The sequence below is a fragment of the Sander vitreus genome, chromosome 2 (genome assembly GCF_031162955.1).
Source record: "Sander vitreus isolate 19-12246 chromosome 2, sanVit1, whole genome shotgun sequence".
NCBI lineage: Eukaryota > Metazoa > Chordata > Actinopteri > Perciformes > Percidae > Sander > Sander vitreus.
Window position 1 is genome coordinate 37,433,517 of NC_135856.1, and position 23,661 is coordinate 37,457,177.

At 42.3% G+C, this 23,661-nt stretch overlaps 1 protein-coding gene across 1 annotated transcript in view; it reads right to left on the reverse strand.

The window, feature by feature from the left end:
* Window positions 1-2,318: 2,318 nt before the first annotated feature.
* Window positions 2,319-23,661, reverse strand: part of LOC144528756 (sarcoplasmic/endoplasmic reticulum calcium ATPase 2) — a 38,937-nt gene continuing 17,594 nt past the window's right edge. The window contains exons 10-24 of the mRNA XM_078267555.1: window positions 20,454-20,620; window positions 19,133-19,221; window positions 18,862-18,964; window positions 18,458-18,589; window positions 15,261-15,386; window positions 14,956-15,177; window positions 14,721-14,832; window positions 10,370-10,608; window positions 10,045-10,265; window positions 9,280-9,482; window positions 9,069-9,154; window positions 7,660-7,793; window positions 6,444-6,561; window positions 6,218-6,352; window positions 2,319-4,065 (exon numbers count right to left, since the gene is read on the reverse strand). Of these exons, the coding sequence (XP_078123681.1) occupies window positions 3,904-4,065; window positions 6,218-6,352; window positions 6,444-6,561; window positions 7,660-7,793; window positions 9,069-9,154; window positions 9,280-9,482; window positions 10,045-10,265; window positions 10,370-10,608; window positions 14,721-14,832; window positions 14,956-15,177; window positions 15,261-15,386; window positions 18,458-18,589; window positions 18,862-18,964; window positions 19,133-19,221; window positions 20,454-20,620 (2,249 nt within the window). The 3' untranslated portion in view covers window positions 2,319-3,903. The remainder of the gene's footprint in view (window positions 4,066-6,217; window positions 6,353-6,443; window positions 6,562-7,659; window positions 7,794-9,068; window positions 9,155-9,279; window positions 9,483-10,044; window positions 10,266-10,369; window positions 10,609-14,720; window positions 14,833-14,955; window positions 15,178-15,260; window positions 15,387-18,457; window positions 18,590-18,861; window positions 18,965-19,132; window positions 19,222-20,453; window positions 20,621-23,661) is intronic.

The following is a 23,661-nucleotide window of genomic DNA, read 5'->3' on the forward strand; positions in this document are numbered from 1 at the left end:
TCTGAATAAATAATGAAAATAGAAAGCAAATACTCAATACTAAGTGCATTTTCATCTACATGTTTCTTCTGCATTAATGTTATCAAAACCTAAATATTATATTGCAACAAATATACTCCTTAGTCATTCTTGCAATTTCAAGCTATCATGTGAGAAACGGAGCAAAATCAAAAATGAGGCAGAACTGGCAAAGAAGCAAAATATTTCTACTGTTTTGGATAATTACTGTAACAAGTAGTAGTAGTGACTAAAACACAATTTCAAATAAAAGAAAAACTAAAAACAGGTTAGTTCTAACACCACCAAAACACTTTAATGCTTCATGTTTTTTAATATCATAAAGATCCTAAAGGCTATTTTTGGGCCACTTCTAGAAAAAGAAATAAATCAGACATTTCGAGAATAAAGGCGCAATATTTTGAGAAAAGAAAACTATCATACTGTTGTGAGAATAAAGTCTAGATTTTGAATAAAGTAGCACTTTTATGAGATGAGGTCATACTATTACAAGAATAAAGTCAGAGTCTTATGAGAAATAGACATCCTATTATGAGTAGTCATCATTTTGAAATATTACAAGAATAAAGTCAGACTTTTCCACTTTTGCTCTGCTAGTAAGTGAGCTCAGTCTAATAACCGTCTGTCGCCTGTCCAGGGGAAACAGCTGTACAGCGCTTAGAGGAAAGTAGAAATAGTAGTTGTACGTTTTGTGACTTTACCTGATAAAGACATGGCAATTTTTCTCATAAAAGTGTGACTTCATATAAAATCATTGTGACTTTTTTCTCATAAAATTATGACTTTACTTTTGGAACATGATGACTTTATTCTCTGAATCTCAGATTTAGTTTCCTAACAGGGGCCCTAATACTAATCACCGTGGCCAAGTTTGATACACAACAAAAGTTATCGTAACTACATAAAAAAAAATAATCCTCTCAATGGCAAACAGAGTGAGATGTCACAATGGCATCAGTGGAGAAATGGCAGACAGGTCACTGATTTGACAAAGAACACATTTAAATGAAATACTGACTCACTGTCAGGCTGACATCAGGAATCTATGTATTACAAATTGAAATCCTGCATCTGAAATCATTTCAACACAGAGGCAGACTCACAGGTGTAAGCAACTAAACAAAGTCTGTATATTCAGCCCTAACATAAAGAACCATATTACTCCATTTAGCAGACATACATGTAGCAGTACTGTACCTGGAAGTTCACAACAACCTCTACTGTGTTTAAACATGAATAGAAGATTTCTCCGGTTGTGGAGGCTTAAAGTCAGCTTCAGTCAGTCTGGGAAGCCTCAGGGAATCAAGTCAAGTTAGCTTTAAGACTTTCTCAGCTTTTCAGTGTCAGTAACAATCAACAGAAAAGACAAAGGATCCTGAACTGTAGATCTATCAGAATGACTGGACTTAAGATGCTATGATGAACTGTACTCCATGTGATCCCTTTTACAAGCTGTAGACACCCAGCTTTACTGTACACCCGTCCCACTTCAAGCCCAGACTCTGCAGGAAGTGATGCATTTCTGCACAATCCAATAGTCCCAGTATGGATTTGGGCTGAAATGTGTTACAAATATGTGACGTGCGCTGACATGCATCCTGTTAATGGTCTGCTAACAGTTTTCCTTCACAGGTTAAATGCTTGTATTAGTCTCATGTACAGCATCTACACGCAAGTTCTAACAATAACGCAACCGAATAGTTTTGCATTGCAGCATGAAGACGGGTTGTACATCTAGTCATCTGGCCTCGTCACTTGTTACTGACCACAGATTATTACTGCTGAATTACAGTGTGTGTGTGTGTGTGTGTGTGTGTGTGTGTGTGTGTGTGTGTGTGTTTAATTCAAGACCACTCAGCACTTTTTTCTAATCCACACATTTTTCACTGGACATTTTCTTCTAAAAGGTGCTATATGTAGCATGTTATCACCAATAAATCATCAACATGCTGTTAGAATGACTAAAGAGATGACACCTCTGCAGCAGTGGTTACTAACCTGGAGGTCGGGACCACAGAGGGATTATTAACAAGAAACATCAAAAAGTAACTAACATATTTCTGCTAAACAAATAATTTTTCGGACTTTCTGATCGTCGTGTTTTTATTTCGAAGGAGTGTTTGCTTTCAGCTCTTCCCAAGTTCAATGTTAGCCTTGTTATAACCGAGATTTTCACCAAGTGGAGATCTATGCATCGCTAAATTAAAACAGAGATTAGTTGTTACTAAATATTTACAGCCACTAGCTGACTGAGCTAATATTGGACCCGTTTAGATTGAAAAGTAATAGAGGTAATGGGATATAGACAAAACAAAAGTTTAATTATTGAAAACTGAAAAAAAGACTCACAAAAGCACACAATATAGCTCACATTACAAAACATCATGCCAATAATCTCACACAGAATATGGTTGGTTAGGTTAGTTTAAGCAGATATTACCCTCCCACTCTAAAGTACATGAATACTGCTAACCCTGAACACGCCTATTTCTCACTCTATTCATATAGAATGTAAATGGTTGAGTAGTCATGTGACAGCTTGTGCTGCTACAAGAACTTCCTGTTGATTGTATTTGATTGGACAGCTCTACAGTTGTTTCAGAGCGACAGGTTTACATATTATTAACGTCTTTACTACCTAAGACATTTCTAAAGTTTTGTTGGTGCATTCTGATTTAGTTAAAGGACAATTCTGGCGGAAAATGAACCTAGGGCTTAAAAACACATGTTTACCGTGTCGAGTGTTCCGTGGGATATGTTTTCATGCTAATCCAATGTGTCTCTAGCTTCAGCTAGCTTTAGCGCGAACCGGTGATTAGCTTACAACGCTAGTATTCGGGGCACTTGGAAAGTAAAAACAAATCGCTATTTCTATACCACTAACAAGGCTCTAAATATCAACACACTTCAACGGTAGCATAATGAGGGTCTCTACATGTAAACCGAAGCACTGAGAACTTTGTACGCGTACAGACAGTTTATTAAAAAGACAGATTAGAAAGACAGTAGCTCCCAAGACGGCGGCCGCCTTTATACGAGAACACTAATGTCTTTCTAAACTATCTTTTTAATAAACTGTACACTGTCTGTGTGTAGGGACCCTCATTTTAGTGATTTGTTTTTACTTTCCAAGTGCCCCGAATACTAGCGTTGTAAGCTAATCAGCGGTTCGTGCTAAAGCTAGCTGAAGCTAGATACACATTGGATTAGCATGAAAACATATCCCAGGGAACGCTCGACACGGTAAACATAGGTTATTAACCCCTAGGTTCATTGTCCTTTAATGACTAGTATTTTAATTTGAATGACTAGAAGCTAGTATTTACTGAGAACTGTACACACAAAGTGTGTGAAGGTTTTCTGAATGGCTGCAACCCGAGTGAAACAATCTGAGAGGGAAACTCACCTGGGAACCATTGATGATCTACATCATGTCCCCCATCTGAATGCCTTCCAACACAAAAACAGATTACTGCATGCTAACGTGCTAGTATTTATCATGTAACCTTTAGTATTTCAGAATGTGGTGAGCATGCTATGTAAGCATTTAAGTACAGCTTTAGAGATATCATGTCAGAGACATATTTCACTCTAAGTGCTGGACAGACAAACTGAACTCATACAAGTACAGGCTAAGTAAGCGATGGGATTTAAATGAAATGCTACACATAGCACCTTTTAGTATTAAGGACGAGATGCTCTTTCTTTGATGTTGTTTTCTGATTGTCTGTTGGTTTAATATTTCACTCTTTATTCCTTACATTCTCGTATCTCACCTCGCCTCACCCGTACACACCCAATCTTCGTTTTGTTCCAACAGTCCTTTAGATTCTCTCTTTTTTCTTCCCTCTACAGTGCCCCCCCCCCAATTCTCTCTGTTTCCCATCACTCCCAGAAGATGTTGGTGATGTCAGAGTCCAGGCTGAAGATCCAGATCAGCAGTGGCGCAGAGATCAGGACAAAGGACCAGGACACGCCCTTCAGTGATTGACTGACCAATCCCCTGCTAGCCCCCGTCCTTTGCTGCTCCTCTTCCTCTTCCAGTGTCTTTTTGAGAGATTGATTGTAACAAAGGAAAGGGTTAGACACAGACCACTACCCTGCTGTACATTAAGGTGAGTCACTTCAGGGGAATAGGGAAAATATTTGAACTAACAGATAACAACCATGGAACTTCCCAAGTTGATTACTTACATTAAGACATTGAGGATTTTGTATTACAAGTTTTCGGGAAATGTTATGTTTAAATATAAAAATGAGGCATTCATTTGTCAGATATGTACTCATTTGCATACATTTCCAGCACAGAATGTGTGAACATTGGATAAAGCCAGGTTCAGAATTCTTGTTTCATTTTGTTGACGTAGTACACTATAGTCACAGGTTTTTACAGAGGGAATTTTGGATATCTCTTTTTATCACTCCATATGATAGAAAATACTGTCAACAGCCATTACAAAATCCACGTTCTCCATGTTTTTAGGTAAAAAATGTTGTATAAATCAGGTTTGGAATGATATATGAACAACGCCCTGTGTAGAAAGCTTCAGAATATAGATAGGAATGAAAGTGGAACGTTTGGTGTATGTAAGCTACAAAGTGTAGTAAAATAAATGTTTTCTTTCCACTAGTTTGAAAGAAGACATGTTATGGAAGCAAATAGCCCAGCAACTCAAAAATAGGAAATTACGTTTTTGCCTGTATTTTCTCCCCTTAAAGGGCAACTATTATATAGCATTTTCAGGATAATACTAATAGTATTTTGTGGTTGTACTAGAACATGTTTACATGCTTTAATGTTAAAAAAACACTTTATTTTTCTCAAACTGCCCATGGCTGCTGCACCTGTATTCACCCTCTGTATAAGACGCTCTGCAGGAGCGCCTGTCTCTTTAAGCCCCCCTCCCGACAAAGCCCAGTCTGCTCTGATTGGCCAGAGGGTTTCCTGGAATCTACACTCCGCTCCAAGTGAGTCCGATTGCAGGCCACAAGTTTTGACCCCTGCTTCAAGATCTGCCCTTTCAGATTATGCCCCTGTTTGAAGTTACGCCCCTTTCTAGCTGTGATTGGCTACTTGTGGCGAGCATCTGGAAAGCGTACCTCCTCTGGGGAGACTCTGAGGCTAACAAGCCATCACCTCCCGTTAGCATCCCATTGACTCCCATTCATTTTGACGTCACTTTGACAGAGAATAACTTTACATCTGAAGTGTTTAAAGACTCTATTTGTCCGTTGTTTATTTCTAAAGAAACACGACAATGTATAAAAGGCTCCATTACCTTGTAGCTCACGTTATGGCTCCGTAGCAGACGTTTTTATAACAATAGGCTAACGATTGGGTCATAACCACGAGACTTCCTGTCTCATAGTAGAGGAATTACCGTATAGTACAGGAGAAGCTCTCAGGCAGTTTGGACTTCCATCAGCTGTTTAAGTTTAATGTTGCTCTATGTTATCTCCTTACATATACCTACGCTCTCCGTCTCTGCTAGATTGGGAATGATTGAGATTTCTCTTGGCACAGCTACCAGAAGACTTACAACTTTCAGACAGGTTGCTCACGTCACATCTACGTCTTCAAGCTCAGCTGGAGGCTGCTCAGTAACGCTCAGTAATCACCGGGAAAGTGACTTCACTGGTCTCTGTCTCAGTCTATGGTGTTGCTGTGTCCATTCTTTTACGGTCTATGATCATTTCAGCTAAATTAGCTAACTATTTCAGCCGGATAATTCCACTAAATTAGCCTGCTGCTAATTCCACCAGGCTTTCATGAAACACTGGTTATATAAAATGAGCTGAACAAAGTTATCACTTATATCTGTCAATAGGAATGTGCATTCATATGCTGTGACAAGAGTGTAATGATCATTGAGTTGTTCAATTTTACTGATTTAACATTAGCGTCCGGCTATTTAGCAAGCATGCTAACTCCACCTTGCTTTTATGCTACACTGGTGATAGAAATAAGGCGAACAGCCGCAGTGCTGTGTCTAACATTAGGCCTCCCTCTCTTTGTACTGATTTTGTGTGTTCTTGTGTTTAAGTGCATTTTAAGATGACATCTTTTACTTCGTTATTTGAAGTTTTGGTCACGTTTAACATGAAAATCCGACATTATAACATTGTAGATATGACAGAAAATACGGAAAAGTATAACATGTCCACTTTCACAGAAACACTGTCGGGCATGTCTCCTGACCTGCATCTGGCTTCCTGGCTCAATGTAGTTGCGGGCCAGGAACTTGAGAGCCTCGTCCATGAAGATGACAGGAAGTGACATCTTCAGCACCACCACCCACTGAGGCCACGACAGAGGGCGTATTTGGAAAATCACCTGAAGACACAGACAGAGGGCATGGAGGATTTTTAAGCCCTGGATAGATAAGGAGTGTCAGCGAACAGATATATGACACGTGCATGCTTACCGGCAGTGGGTCGACATATAGAATGAGGAAGTGTAGAGCCATGGACAGACAGATGGCCCCCACCAGCCAGGGGTTTGACCAGGGAGGCATTTTCAGCAGGGACTGGTTCTCTGAAAGACTGGACAGCACAGTTTTACTGTTTACACTTTCTCTCTGCCACAGCTTCATCCTTATTCTGGATCTACAGCCTTCAAAAGCCAAACCATTACTGACAATAGCTGCGTTTTCGACCACAGAAACTTCCCCCTTCTGAGGAACTGGTTGTGTTTCGACCAGGGTCTAAATTTTGTTCTGGAGGCATTATTTGTCCCCCCAAAAAGTCACTGTTTGGAGGGTAGTACTAAGTACAGAAGCCTTCGGGGTGGGGTTTGCAGGAATGACCATCACTGATTGGTCAAACACACACAGCGCGGCTGCTTCAACTCACCGACAGCTTCATTTAATCCAACAAGGAAATACTCTCATATCGATTACACATTAAAAGAGCATTAAAAGTATGTTATGTAAGTTATGGTTTTGGCTTCCCAACTCATTTTGAAAGACAGAGGAAAAAAGAGAGAGAGATCGAGCCGCCACCACCGCCGCACTGAACTGCAGGTTGCAGAGATGGGGGGGGGGGGGGGGCGAGAGAGAGAGAGCACAGCGATGCTTCATTGTTTGAATGTTTGAATGAAAGAAATAAACCCTCATTTTCTAATGGTTTCTCAGCTGTTACGATCATAAGCACAGTGAGACAAAATCTATGTTGTTAGGTACACAGGGCGGCAGTGTGTTTACTAGTTTATGTCCAAATAAAGCTTCATGGACTATTAGTAGTATTTGTTGACCCCACTAGGCCTCTTTGTTTAAAGAAAAAGGCAATTCCTTGTCTTTCAACACTTTGCTGAACAGAGAGATCCATCTTTTGGGCTCAGAAGACAAAGAATATGCTTCACAAAGCTTCATTTGGACCACCAGAAGCCTCTCATCCAGTCATGTTGCTTATATGTCAGCGGACTAATTTGCCTTATCTTATCTTTTTAGACCTCAGTGGAAACACAGACAACAATGGGCTGAGCAACCTTCAAGTTACTTCAAAATAGTTCTGGAGACCCGTAAGACCCCAGAACCTTCGGTCGAAATGCGGCTACTGACATGGCGACACAGAGCTGTTTCAAACAGGACAGCTCTGGACGATATATGGTTTAGTGTGTATATGTGTTTGTTTTAGTCTTACCTGTTCAAGGCGTTGCACATTTCTATGGTAACCAGGACAGACAGGGCCATAGTCATGGGGTAAGGAGACTCAAAGACTGAACACTGGACACCAGCAAACTCAGCGTGGCCTTCACTGCACTGCAGGTAGTGGGACTGTGGAGGACACAAATGGGGAAATAACATCATTGACACCTTCTTGTTCAGTGATTATCCTGCAGATGCACATCTCTTAAACTGAGTCTGACCCATACATCGACATGGGCAATATTATCAGTCAGTATTAACTAATCACAGATCTATTACTATCAGCATAGATTCGTTTATTCAGTTTTTTTTTTGAATGTTTACTTCATAAATATTCTTTTTCTGGCTAATTACTCAGGTATTGTAGCGACACTGGAATTAAAAATGTTTGGGGCAGAGCAGCTTAAAACTAGGAAGTGGAGCTCGGGTCATACAGCTCCTTTAAGTTTGACCTAGTCTGGGTCAAGAGAAGTACATTTCCAGGATAAAGCCTTAGGTCCCTCGCCTTCCACTCTCTCTGTGTGTTGCCGTTCTCAAAATCCCTTCGCTACGGGACACAACAACAAACTTCGAGCTAGCAAGTTAAAAGCTGAAAATTTGAAAGCTTTGAAGATAATTTGGCTCATACAATAAGGCAGGCCTGCTTGGTTCTTTCAGTGAATGATTTTAAAGATCCAAACGTTTAACCATGTATCAGCTAATTTAAATAGCTCACGTTACTGTATTGTGTCAACAGTTGACTACATTTAATGTTGTGGGGCGTTTTCTTTTGCGGGGTACAAATGTTCCACCAGAACAAGTTCCTTTACGAAACTATTTAGCAGAGCCACCGTCACTGTGTCCAGAACTTAGCTCCGCCCAAGACGATTGTGATTGGTTTAAAGCAGAGGTCGTCAACGTTTTTTTAAACCAAGGACCCCTTAACTAAAAGAGAGATGGAGCAGGGACCCCCTACTACATATATTGTATAAAATTAAGTTGCGTATTAAACTGGACCTACAATAACGTGTAGGGCAGCCTAAAGCCTTTATACATACCTTTTGTTGCATAGAATACTATGCTTTTAAAAAATTGTTGGCATGATTTTTACATTTCTTTTTCTATTAACCTATTCTACTTAAACACTTAAAATGATCAATAACAAATATAAGCTGTGAGTGTGTCAATAGGTTGCTTGATAGTTTGAAATGAACATGAAGCTAATCTCTTTTTTTGCCTAATTTCTAATACTATTTTTTAGCAACATGTACAGTAATACCATGTTTATGGTCACATGAAGGTTTTAACTGCTCAACCATGTTGTGTTACTGCCAGTGTTTCCATTCTACTACAGTATTTAATGTAGACCAGAGCATGAGAAGCATGATAGAGGTGTAGTGATGGGGAGATACTGTGTGTGTTTACCAGTTGATAAAAGGTAAGTTTGGGTCCGTCGTGGGCTGCCATAAACCACCAGGCAGCAGCTCCGACAGTAGCAGCTCCCACATAACCTGCAGAGAAGGCTGGTAAGTATTCTGTGTAGCAGCAGGGCATCTTGTCTAACAGGTGTACAGTATGTGGTGGTACTAGTGATCATGATTTGATGATGTCATTCTGTCCCAGGCTTATGACTCACATCCGATGATGAGGTAGCGACAGAACAGCCAGCTGGAGATCAGAGGCTCTTTGGAGGAGCGGGGAGGGCGGGACATGATGTCCAGGTCTGGAGGGTTGAAGCCCAGAGCTGTTGCTGGGAAACCATCGGTGACAAGGTTGACCCATAGCAGCTGGACTGGGATCAGTGCTTCAGGCATGCCCAGTGCGGCTGTCAGGAAAATACTGAGGAGGAAGGAAGGAAATATAGAAGAGAAAGTAACAGTGAGAGGACCATATTATCCATAAACTAAAGGCTTTTTTTCATCTGGTATTAAAATCCCAAGTACAGGTGGGAATGCACCCAGAACACATTAAGATCCGTGCACTCAGACCAAATTCAAACTTGGTCTGGGCCACAATCCCAGCAGTGTGAAAGTGTCCTGAGCCTCATAAAGACCGCCCACTCAACTGTGAGCGAAATACGTACTTATTGAAAGTATTAACCATAAACATTGCTGGCTTGGCCTCGTCATCCTCCCCAGCTCCCCTCTCTCGTCAAAAATCACATCCATTTGCAAAAAAACAGGACTCGGGGCTTCAAAGAAGCAGGCCACATGCCAATAGGTGATGTCACTGATGCTACGTCCCCTATTTTTACAATCTACAGGAGTAAACGCACATAGTTGTCCACTTGTGATCGGATCACTTAGATCGGATTTTAATACCAGGTGGAAACAGGCCCTGAATGTCTCTGTCAATCTTAAACTTAGTACACCACTTTATCTGCATTCACTGATTTACTAACCAGACCACCTCTCCTATGTTGGATGATATCAGGTATCTGATGAACTGTTTCATGTTGTTGTAAATGGCTCTGCCCTCCTCCACTGCAGCCACAATGGTGGAGAAGTTGTCATCAGCCAGGATCATCTCAGAGGCTGACTTGGCCACCGCTGTGCCGCTGCCCATAGCGATGCCGATCTCCGCCTTCTTCAATGCAGGCGCGTCGTTGACCCCGTCACCTGTCTGAAACCATGAGAGAGAGAGGGAGGGATATTCAGTGATATCACAGGAGCAGCGGGGCTGTTATAATGGTTATTGACACTACAAGTACGAGACTGTTCTCTCACCATAGCAGTGATGTCATCGAGGCTCTGCAGGTACTCCACGATACGACTCTTGTGTGTCGGTTCTACCCGGGCAAAGCACCGGCACGTCCTGCAGGCCTCGCGCTGCAGGTGAGGGGGCAGCTCATCAAACTCCCGCCCTGTCAGGCCCCCGATGGCCCCTGTGCTCTCATGCTCCTCTTCCTGCTCCGTGATGATGCCCACCCTCCGACAGATAGACAGGGCTGTCCCTTTGTTGTCACCTGGAGAAAGAGTGAGTCATTGTTCAGTTAATGCTTGTATTGGTTAGCCACATAGATATATAAAATATAGATACAGTACTGCATTGGCCGCTGCTGTTCATGGGAGCGATACGTTGACGCAGTCTCCATTTTGCCCATATATATTGCCCATATATATATATATATATATATATATATATATTGCTCTATATATATATATATATATATATATATATATGGGTTAGCCAGGTAAGATTTCTGACAAAGTTTCTAAACCATCCGACTATTTTGAATAAAGTCACAATAGATTAAAGACATCACATTTCTTACAGTCTTGCAAATGGAATTTGAAGACTTTCCTATTCTTTTTTATTTTTTTTAATTTTCTGAGTAATGCATACATTCATGACACTGTCAGTTCTTTCTTGTTGTTGATTACAGAGTAATAACAATACACTTTATATAACTCATACTGTTCGAGACCAACATTACCTCAATACTCCTCTTTCTATTTTTTGTTATCCCCCCATGAGATAACAACAAATATTTATAAAAAAGAATATTTAGAGATATTGGAAAGACAAAAAAGTCCAAGGTGCTCAGGAAGGTCAGTCAGATGTTTGAAGGTGCTCTTTGGGGACGGGAATTCAATTAAGTGTAGAAAAGAAGGAAAATCATAGTTCATAATAGAAAATGTATAAGACATAGGGCTATGTCTTTTACATTTTCTATTATGAAATAGCCAGTAAAATAAAGGCTTTTTAAATCGGTTTGAGGAGGAGTGCCTTGGATTTTCCTTCTTTTCTACACAAAATTAAGATGTTGTCTGGTTAATACACTTAGCATTTTGGTAGAGGGGGCTGTGTCTGTTTTCTTATAGCCTGGTACAACAGAAGTACATTATCAGGATACAGCCTGACTTCAGGCTTTGCCCTCAACTCTGCTCTCTGTATATTGCCGTTCTCAAAATCCATTCGCTACGGGAAACAACACCAACAACCTTCAAGTTTTGAAGATAATTTGGATCATGCAACAAGGCAGGCCTGCTGGGTTCTTTCGGGGAATGATTGTAAAGATTTACAAAGGATATTTTTACGGCATTTACTATCTATCTAATCTTGGTACGTGCTAGCATGTTTGCACACGCTGGGCAGGATAACTACACGGACGAAAAAACTGCTGCTGGGCAGTTTTCTGTTCACCAGAAACAAGAGATGAAGAAGCAACCTGCCAATGTTCTGGGACTAATTGGATGGATTTGCTATGGACGAAGTACACATTGCGATACACTTAATGTTTAACCATGTATCCATCTCATTTAGATAGCGCACGTTAGTCACAGCTAACTTCAGATAATATTGTATGTGGTGTTTTGTGCAAATGTTCCACCAAAACAAGTTCCTTCCCAAGGCTATTTTGAAGAGCCGGAGTTTAGCGACGCTCAAGACGACTGTGATGAGTTTAAAGGTCCCATGGCATGAATATTTCACTTTATGATGTTTTTTAACATTAATGTGAGTTCCCCCAGCCTGCCTATGGTCCCCCAGTGGCTAGAAATGGTGATAGGTGTAAACCGAGCCCTGGGTATCCTGTTCTGCCTTTGAGAAAATGAAAGCTCAGATGGGCCGATCTGGAATCTTCCTTTTATGACGTCATAAGGGGAAAGGTTACCCCCCCTTTCTCCGCTTTGCCCGCCCAGAGAATGTGGCCCACCCATGAGAGAGAGAGAGACATCATGGCTTTCAAACAAGCGAAGCATGGCAGTTGGTCAAGGCCACACCCCAACCCTCCGGCTTGCCCCCCCCCCCTACTCCTCTGAATTTCAGGAAAGAGACTTCAGATACAGTATTAGAGGACCACTAAGGTCTATATAAAAGAGACTTCAGATACAGTATTAGGGGACCACTAAGACCTATATAAAAGAGACTTCAGATACAGTATTAGGGGACCACTGAGGTCTATATAAAAGAGACTTCAGATACCGTATTAGGGGACCACTAAGACCTATATAAAAGAGACTTCAGATACAGTATTAGGGGACCACTAAGGTCTATATAAAGAGACTTCAGATACAGTATTAGGGGACCACTAAGGTCTATATAAAAGAGACTTCAGATACAGTATTAGGGGACCACTAAGGTCTATATAAAAGAGACTTCAGATACAGTATTAGGGGACCACTAAGGTCTATATAAAAGAGACTTCAGATACAGTATTAGGGGACCACTAAGGTCTATATAAAAGAGACTTCAGATACAGTATTAGGGGACCACTAAGGTCTATATAAAAGAGACTTCAGATACAGTATTAGGGGACCACTAAGGTCTATATAAAAGAGACTTCAGATACAGTATTAGGGGACCACTAAGGTCTATATAAAAGAGACTTCAGATACAGTATTAGGGGACCACTAAGGTCTATATAAAAGAGACTTCAGATACAGTATTAGGGGACCACTAAGGTCTATATAAAAGAGACTTCAGATACAGTATTAGGGGACCACTAAGGTCTATATAAAAGAGACTTCAGATACAGTATTAGGGGACCACTAAGGTCTATATAAAAGAGACTTCAGATACAGTATTAGGGGACCACTAAGGTCTATATAAAAGAGACTTCAGATACAGTATTAGGGGACCACTAAGGTCTATATAAAAGAGACTTCAGATACAGTATTAGGGGACCACTAAGGCCTATATAAAAGAGACTTCAGATACAGTATTAGGGGACCACTAAGGTCTATATAAAAGAGACTTCAGATACAGTATTAGGGGACCACTAAGGTCTATATAAAAGAGACTTCAGATACAGTATTAGGGGACCACTAAGGCCTATATAAAAGAGACTTCAGATACAGTATTAGGGGACCACTAAGGCCTATATAAAAGAGACTTCAGATACAGTATTAGGGGACCACTAAGGTCTATATAAAAGAGACTTCAGATACAGTATTAGGGGACCACTAAGGCCTATATAAAAGAGACTTCAGATACAGTATTAGGGGGACCACTAAGGTCTATATAAAAGAGACTTCAGATACAGTATTAGGGGACCACTAAGGTCTATATAAAAGAGACTTCAGATACAGTATTAGGGGACCACTAAGGCCTATATAAAAGAGACTTCAGATACAGTATTAGGGGGACCACTAAGGCCTATATAAAAGAGACTTCAGATACAGTATTAGGGGACCACTAAGGCCTATATAAAAGAGACTTCAGATACAGTATTAGGGGACCACTAAGGCCTATATAAAAGAGACTTCAGATACAGTATTAGGGGACCACTAAGGTCTATATAAAAGAGACTTCAGATACAGTATTAGGGGACCACTAAGGTCTATATAAAAGAGACTTCAGATACAGTATTAGGGGACCACTAAGGCCTATATAAAAGAGACTTCAGATACAGTATTAGGGGGACCACTAAGGCCTATATAAAAGAGACTTCAGATACAGTATTAGGGGACCACTAAGGCCTATATAAAAGAGACTTCAGATACAGTATTAGGGGACCACTAAGGCCTATGTAAAAGAGACTTCAGATACAGTATTAGGGGACCACTAAGGCCTATGTAAAAGAGACTTCAGATACAGTATTAGGGGACCACTAAGGCCTATATAAAAGCATCCAAAAAGCAGCATGTCATAGGACTTTTTAAGAAATGCAAACAACCCAGATTGTAGCCAGGCCTTACTCCACAGCACTGTGAAGCTAGGTCTGGTTAAGCGAGACTAGATTTTCCCTAAAAAAGACCAACAGAGTGGTGAGTCTTTATGTGCATAAACAATCTAGCTGATCACATCATTTTCGGACAGTAGCAGTTAGCTCAGTAGATTATGAACAGTAGCAGTTAGCTCAGTAGATTATGAACAGTAGTTGGAATCTCAAGATTAAACTCCTACACATCATACCATGATGTCACATAACACAAGCCTGCAAGTGTAAATAATACAAAATATTTGCAATTTAAATAAACAACATTATGCAAATCTCAACGTCTCTATCGTTGTAATTATCTGGTATATTTCTGAGATTAAACTGTACATTATCTGTGTGGTTCAGCATATGTGTATTAAAGGTGTGCACTCATATAGTATACATTTAGACGTGTCCGTGGATGTGCGTGTTACCTGTGATCATGATGACTCTTATGCCAGCCTGCCGACACATTCGGACTGCGCTGAGCACTTCTTTCCTGGGGGGGTCCAACATGCCCACACAGCCCACAAAGGTCAGGTCCGACTGGGGAGGTAGAAAGAGGAGAGCTTCCAATTCCCATTTAATTTGACAATGCAAGTATTCTATATCTTAATTTCATACTTGTGAAAAATGATATGGATACAGTTTCACTGTTATCATCATCACCTCATAGTCAGCGAACTTAGCAGAGTTCTCTAGGTTGAGGCCAAGGATGTCAGGGGGCGTGTCCCTGGTTGCCATGGCGAGGCAACGCAGCATGTCTCGGCCCGATCCCCATTCCCGCACAGTGGACAAGAGCTGCTCTCGGACCGCCGGGCTCAAAGGCACACGAGAAGAACCGCTGACCCGGATATAATTACAACGCTCCAACACGCTCTCTGGAGCTCCCTGGGGAGAGAAGGGGTAAATGATTAGACACCAGAGGGAAGAGGAATGACCAAATGTGTTACAGTGAGTAGTGTGGAACACACCTTGACAAACATCTTGGATCCAGAGGCAGACCTGGTGAGTTTACTGGATGAACAGAAGACAGACATGGACTTCCTGTCTCTGGAAAACTCCAGGGTCAGCTCCTTCCTCATCAGCTGCTTAATCACCTGAAAATACACAATACACTCACATTCAGCCGGCTCCAGAATTTGAGAGTGTGTGTGAGAGAGAGAGAGAGAGAGAGGGGGGGGGAAAGAAAAGGTGGAAGGCAATGCAAATAAAGAGTGTTTTTGTTCAACTACATTTTAGTGGTCTTTTTCGTCAACGATATTGCACCACACTTCAGCAGAGGTGTTCATTTCCAAGCAGGCTTAGTGGCTTGATGGTTGAATAGATTTAATTGCGGGTGTATTTTGCCGACGGTAATGTTCTTAGCAGCACACTTCATTAACGGACCCAGGGTGAGTCTGATGAAAACTGCTGTCTTCGCCCGGTCATCTCCGAGATAGTCTTGCATTTACAGCTCACAGCAACTTAACACGATATAGTGTCTGGCTTTCGTTTGATATTTAGTGTCGGCAAAATGGCTTTTTATTGAGTTTCCTCTTAGCGAAATGCTCTAAGTGAATTTAAGCTGGGCTTTTATTGTGAAGGGTAGACACGGACGAGCCAGCGTTATGGCATCACCTTTTTCTTTTTTCTCAACCTTTTTCAACACGATGTTCTTGTCAGCTATGCGCTCGTGCTCCAGGAAAGTGAAGAAAAGTTTACTTTGTATATCCAGCAATCATGTAATCATGTCAAAGCCAGTAAACCCGATTTATTTATTATTGATAGATGAACGTCCGTTATGTTCAAACCACTGCCAAATGGGTTGATAAAAAAGCTAATTAAGACTCCACAAAGCTCCACACAACTCTCTCTGGATTTCTCAGTAGGACTATGTTCAGAAGATTGTGTCGTCAGGCAACTTTCCCGTGCAGAAACTCAAGTGAAGATAATGACCTCTTGTGAAGAGTCCGTCATGTTTTTTTAAATCCTCTGTGTCCTCCTTGGCACATTGTCACATTAATGTATACATTGTTATATGACTATATAGACAAAAGACTAAATGGAAATAGAATCTCACAGAAATGTATTGAAATCACACAGAGAAAATAAACTCTGTAACTAACACAAATATAAAACTATTTAGGGTTTTTCCCAGAAAAGTCCATGTCTGTCTGCTATCAGACATCTGAGGCAAAATCACACTCATTTCAACCTCCAGGGGTCCTCCTGTCCTCTGTTTTTCATCTTCCAATAGACACATACTGAATAGAAGTCCATCCCGCTAGGCTTGTCTATTGGCTGACCAAACGCCCTCTCAGCTGACAAAATGGCATGTTATTGGTCGGATCAGTCAGCATCCATCTTGCCTTCTGCCTGTACCTAGCGGAGAATTATTTCATTTCAAGACAAAAACATGACTAAATAGCCATTAAATAGCCATTCAGTTGTGGATCTGAAATAAGTCTTGCAAAGTCTCCGAAAAGTCACTGACATTTTGGCCGGATTCTGGAGGCTTCTGGAAGGACTACAAAGACGCCGTTGGGCTTGATGTAAAGCTGCAGCTGTTAGCTACAAAGCTAAAAACACGGCAAGTGCTGGGTTCAAAGGTCGTGGAGCAAATTGAAGATTACATGAGTTGATTTTTGGATTCCTCATTATTTATATATTTAGCAAAGACACTGTAATTCCATGACGGATTAAAAAGCTTCTGGATGGCCTACAATTGTTGAGGACCTCGTTGAAACGGAGCATATATCTGCTTCTAAACAAAAAAAAACACTACACTACACTGTACTGATCTGGAAATATTAAATAAGACATAAAACACGTAGTTTCGGGGACGCCGTAGACTTGTGTTAAGACTTGTCTGTAGAGTTTAAAAATGTTAAAACAATGCTTATCTTTGATGTCAATGTACTTTTATGTTTTAATGTATTCACAAAAACGCTGCAGCTGGGTTAGGCAGAAGAATTGTATCAATACTATTAGACCCAATCAATATCCTTCTCTTTCATACTGACTAAGCTTCTACAAGTTAATTAAATCATGTCTGTCTGCTCTCCAAAAGGTAGGTACCGTATTTTCCGGACTATAAGTCGCACTTCTTTTCATACTTTGCCTGGTCCTGCGACTTATAGTCAGGTGCGACTTATATATCAAAATATATATAATGTAACATGTTTTAAATGTTATTTCATGTTGAAAACATTACCGTCTACAGCCGCGAGAGGCGCTCTAGGCTTGTGACGACTATGTGCTGCTCCTAAAGACAACTGAGAAAGAAAAGAAACTGCAGGCGACTGCAGGTAGTAAAACACGCAGCCGAAAACGGTCATCGAGCAGCAGAACGAGAGTTTGGAGTGAGAGAGAAACTTGTGAGGGACTGGAGAAAAGGTTAGTCTTACTGCAATGAAGAAAACAAAGAAAGCTAGTCGCGCTGAAATCCAGATGGCCAGAGCTGGAGGAAGGAGTCCACAGATGGGTGCTTGAACAACGTGCTGCTGGGAGAGGCTCGTCAACAGTGCAGTTACGTTACGTTAACATAGCGACACCTGCCGTATTCAGCCCCTTGTTCTGTGTGCTATTATGTAGTTTAATAACTTGCCTTTCCAGATTAAATGTCTGTTCTTGGTCTTGGATTTTGTGAAATTAATTTCTAAATAAATGCGACTTATATATGTTTTTTTCCTCTTCATGACGCATTTTTTGACTGATGCGACTTATACTCCGGAGCGACTTATAGTCCAGAAAATACGGTAGGTTCTTTTGTCACACGGCAGGAAGAAACCTTTTGTGCATCTGTCTTGGAGTCGACCCCTGCTGGTGTGCCGACTAGATTAGAATAAAGAATGTTTATTACTGTAGCTTGATAATCATTTACATCCCCATGATAAGACTTTCATCTATGGCCCAGAGTAACCTCAAACACACAAGGATTTAGAAGTGCGCCCTCCTCATTTGGGCGACAAAAAAACCAATGGGATGCGCCCAGGGGCATGGACATGCCACCGTGCCAACGAAGGACCAATGGAAAGTTGTCCTAAGCCACGTGGGGAAAAGGAACCGCCCACATCTCCAGGAGAATGTAGCGAGGAGCGCAGGGACTGAAAGGTGTGAATCCGTTAGGAGAGACAGCCATTCAGCCCGCTGCAGCATAATGGATCTCCCCCCCCACACACACACTTACGGAGCAGCACGCTGTAGCTCTGTCAACAGGGCTCAATCCTCTCAGGTCAGTGTCGAACACGTTCATTTTCTCCACCAGACAGCAAAGGGCAGTCTCTGTTGCCTCCCCAACCTTCTCAAACACACCTTTTGCCTGGAACGCACGCACGCACACACACACACACACACACACACACACACACACACACACACACACACACACACACACACACACACACACACACACACACACACACACACACACACACACACACACAGGAAGGAACACAGGTTATAGTATGTATGCTGTTGACTGTATTAGTGGTAACACATGTTTAGAATCAGATTCCAGTGGTAAATGTTCCAGCACCATATATGGTAATCTGTGATGGTCTGAGCGGTCGCTGCAGTCATGTCTTACTGTACCTCATTGTAGTCCAGTGATGAGTCATTGCACAGGGCACAGATGGAGGCTATCTCCACCAGGCCTTCATACTGACTGGACTTCACCACAGAGCCATCCTTATAACTATAAGTACAGAAGGACAGGCCATGACACAGGAAACAATAATAATAAATAATAAAGAAATAGAGAGGGAAAAGTGAGGAAAATGTATACAAATTGTAAGAAAAAGGAAGAAGCCATATCCATCCACAATCCAAAGACTTTCATGGGTTAAGGGTTAAAGACACTCACACTTCCCCTTCAGGGGCGTAAGTAGATCCAGTCACTGTGAAGTCACTCAGGCTGCAGCTCTCCCCTGACACACTGTCTGCTACAAACATCTAAACACACACACACCCATGCGCACACACACGGACAGACATTGCAGTAGTTGATTAGTTATTAGTTACAATAAAATTAGAAGATCACATTTGAGGTTAGTTCCACATTCCAACAGGCCATTCCACCTCATGAGTCTCAGGTTTTTATACCAGCGGTCAGTAAATTTAGGGCACCTTCCTGGTGATTAACATGGACATTCTAAAATGTATGTGGTAAAAGTCCTGTACCTGATTGTGCCGCACCAATGCTAGAAAGATGAAACTGAAACTGAATCAGAAGGCGGGCAGTCTGACTCAATGGTCTGATTGGCGGAGTGCTAACCCGGAAATGACGAGTGGGAGGAGCGTGACTAAGCCTCTCAAAATCTGACAAAAATCTTTTAAACTCACCTTTGTCGATCTGAAATGAAGACAGATTCAGCAACTGCACGGCCTATTTCTCTCTTAAAATGTTTTCAGAAATACGTTTTGGTGAACTATCTTCATAAAATATGAGATCGGATTCCGAACGAGCCGCCATTATGCTCGGTTGTAAAATCCGGGAGCAGCCAGACCCACGTCTGTTTTAATTGTTTGGGCGACAATACAGATTAACGCCACCTGCTGTCATGGAGACGTATTACGTCTCGCGCACACGCAGAACGTACGCTCAAGTCGGCGTCGCTTCGGTGTGTTCCGAGGAACTTTTCTGACCGACTCGGGGAGACTGTCAGTCCGACTGGCTTTTCTGCCGAAGGTCGGCCGTCGGGTTGGTGTGTCAGAGCCTTAACTTGCAAAGATAAATGTAATAGCCTAGGTGATTGGCTTCTCAGTATCTATTGTAATACCATTACCAGCTATTAAATCTTTGCAAATGTGCGGAACAGTGTGCGGGAGTTTTTTTGCAACTGCTGGCACTCTGCCATAACTAAAATACTGGCTTTAACATGATCATTTACAGTACATCTATTTCTTGATAGAATGTTAGTAAACTTAACCCTTTGTTAATTTCATTTTCGTATGACAAGCCATTAGTTGTTGATTTCAATTAGCAAACTATAGATTTTCCAGTCACTGAAACTATGTGGCCTGCTGGTGGATGCTCACCTCATGTACTGTATTACTCTTCAATGCCATGATGACTGAGACATAATCAATAACACTATCATATTGATCATACAGTATAAGAGCTAAATATGGCTGACTGGCCCACATAGCAGTGGTGGATGTATCAGTCTGATGTTACGTCTTACCCTGCAGACTGACATCTGGTTGGTGGTCAGAGTTCCTGTCTTGTCAGAGCAGATAACAGAGGTGCAACCCAGCGTCTCCACTGATGGCAGGCTGCGGACAATGGCGTTCTTCCTGGCCATCCTCCTGGTGCCCAGTGCCAGGCAGGTGGTGATGACTGCTGGAAGGCCTGGGAGAAAGCACAACAGGCAGACAATGGTGATGAGAAAGCTTTTTAGGAGAAAGAAGGAGTTTTAACAGCTTTTCCTTTTTGTTCTGCCAGCAAGCTGTTTGGTTTCATGTGCCTTGCTCAAGGGCTCAAGGGTTATTTATAATAATATTCTTTATTTTTGGAGAACCTTTCAAAATCCACGTTACAAAGTCCAGGGACCACAGATGTAAATTAGCTGTATAGCTAACTCTAGTGCAGGGCATGAACTGTGCATGGTCCCTGACAAATAAACTAATACAATAAATAAATAAAGAGTTTCACAAAAAAGCAAAATTAAACTGACCAGTAATAAAACATCAGTTTAAAAAAGTAAAAAAATAAAGACTTTTAAGTGTATAAAAACCTGTACAGTACTACTTACTGTAGGTAAGAATAGTAAAAAAATATTTTTTTAAAGAAATAAAAGGAGGTTTAAGCTCAAACTAAATCAGGAAAAGCTCTCTACTAAAAATATGTTTTAAGAAAGGACCTAAAGGAGACCACTGACCCAGCTGACCTGATATCTTCGGGCATATCGTTCCAGAGCCACGGGGCCCGCAATGCTTTGTCCTTTTTTAGTTTTCAGTGGAACAGACAAAAGTCCTCTCCCCGAGGATCTCAAAGTATGTACCGGTGTGTATGAGATGGATTGTATTTTGCATGATGCACCAGTTGTGTGGTGTGCTGCTCAAAACTTAAGATTTCTTGCAACAGGCTTGATGTTGTATGCAAAATGGCGCTGTGTCGTGCGGTAGCCTGTTGCAGCAGCTCCTGATGTGTGTGTGTATTTTGTGTGTTTTAAGTTAGTTTTTTGGTCTTTAAGTTTTTATAGTCACTAAGAACATCTGTGTAGAGATGGCTTCTGACAACTTCGGAATTTTTCTTTTGGTTCTGTTGTTTTTTCTGGCAGCGCGACTATTGTTTACACATGCGATCAGCTGATAGCGCTGTGTCGACCTGTTCTTCTGCCGGAGGACAAGCCTGGGGTTGCAGAGGTGGATTAAAACGCAAAGCAAAAAAAAAGGAAACATAAGCCTGCCGTCCCAGCGATCATTATGGGGAATGTACGGTCTCTGGGAAATAAGACGGACGAACTGGCGGCGCTCATTAAGACCCAGAGGGAGTTCCGCGAGTGCAGCATACTGTGTTTTTACGAGACATGGCTGCATTCGCACATCCCGGACCATGGCGTGGCGGTACCCGGCTTTCTGACGGTTCAGGCGGACAGGGACGTTACAGAAAGCGGTAAGAAGAAAGGAGGGGGGGGTTGCACTGTATGTGAGTGAAAAGTGGTGCAATCCCGGACATGTGAATGTGAAGGAACATTTCTGTAGCCCGGACATTGAACTTCTGGCTGTGGGGTTTCGCCCGTATTATCTCCCGAGGGAATTTACGTCCGCCATAGTGACCGCTGTTTACATTCCACCATCTGCTGATGCGGAGGCAGCTGCTGACCTCATCCACACCACTGTCTCACAACTCCACACGCAGCAGCCCAATGCCTTCATGGTTATCACTGGGGATTTTAATCATGTTGCACTGGACAAATCCCTCCCGGACTTTCAACAATATGTTAACTGCCCCACAAGAGACAATAACACTCTGGACCTCCTGTATGCTAATGCCAATGAGGCGTACAGTGCCACTGCCCTTCCCCCCCTTGGCAAATCAGATCACAACCTTGTCTTGCTGTCTCCTGAGTATGTTCCTCTTGTACAGCGGCAGCCTCTCCAAACAAGGACTGTGAGGAGGTGGACTCAGGAGGCTGAGGAGGCTCTGCAGGACTGTTTTGAGTCTACAGACTGGGACGTGCTCTGTCAACCACATGGGGAGGACATCAATAATATGACAGACTGCATCACAGAATACATCAAATTCTGTGAGAACGTCACCATGCCCTCCCGGACTGCACGCTGATTACCCACTCACAAGCCGTGGAACACCAGTGACCTGAAAGTTCTTCTGAATGAGAAGAAGGCAGCTTTCAGGTCATGGGACAGACAGGAGCTGAGGGGAGTACAGCACAAACTACGGGATACACTGAGGGAGTGTAAAAACTCCAACAGGAGGAAGCTGGAGGCCAGTCTACAGGAGAACAATATGAGGGAGGTGTGGACAGGGATGAAAGAGATCACCAGGTGTGGGGGTAGAAGAAGACCAACACCAGGCAGCCATGAGAGACCAAACAAGCTGAACTGTTACCTTAACAGGTTTAGCTCACAGCCATCCCCTGCCTCTTCTACCACTCCACCATCACCGCCTTGTCCCGGTCCCCAAGAAGTCAACTCCATCTGGCCTCAAAGACTACCGCCCAGTGGCTCTCACATCCCATGTGATGAAGATGCTGGAGAGGCTGGTCTTGGCCTACCTGAGGCCGCAGGTGAGATCTTCTCTGGACCCTCTACAGTTTGCCTACCAGCCTCTTCTGGGAGTGGACGATGCTGTTATCTATCTTCTGCAGCGAGCTTATTTGCACCTGGATGGCGGTGGCAGCACTGTGAGAATCACATTTTTCGATTTCTCCAGTGCATTCAACACCATCCAGCCACTGCTGCTAGGTGAGAAGCTGCAGATGATGGGTGTCTGTGCGTCCACAGTCTCCTGGATCACTGACTACCTGACAGACAGACCATCTTTTTGTCCGTCTGGACCGTGTTCTGTCTGATGTGGTGGTGAGTGGTACGGCGGCTCCACAGAGGACTGGGCTGTCTCCTTTTCTGTTCACCTTATACACCACAGATTTCCAGTACAACTCAGAGTCATGTCACCTACAGAAGTTCTCTGATGACTCTGCAGTTGTTGGGTGTATAAGGGGTGGACAGGAGGGAGAGTACAGAGCGCTGGTGGACAACTCTGTGGAGTGGTCTGGTAAGAATCACCTGCTGCTGAATGTGGATAAGACCAGAGAGATGGTGATTGACTTCAGGAGGAAGGGAACAGCTCCGCAGCCCCTTTGCATTCTGGGTGGAGATGTGGACATGGTTGGGGAGTACAGATACCTGGGTGTCAACATCGACAAC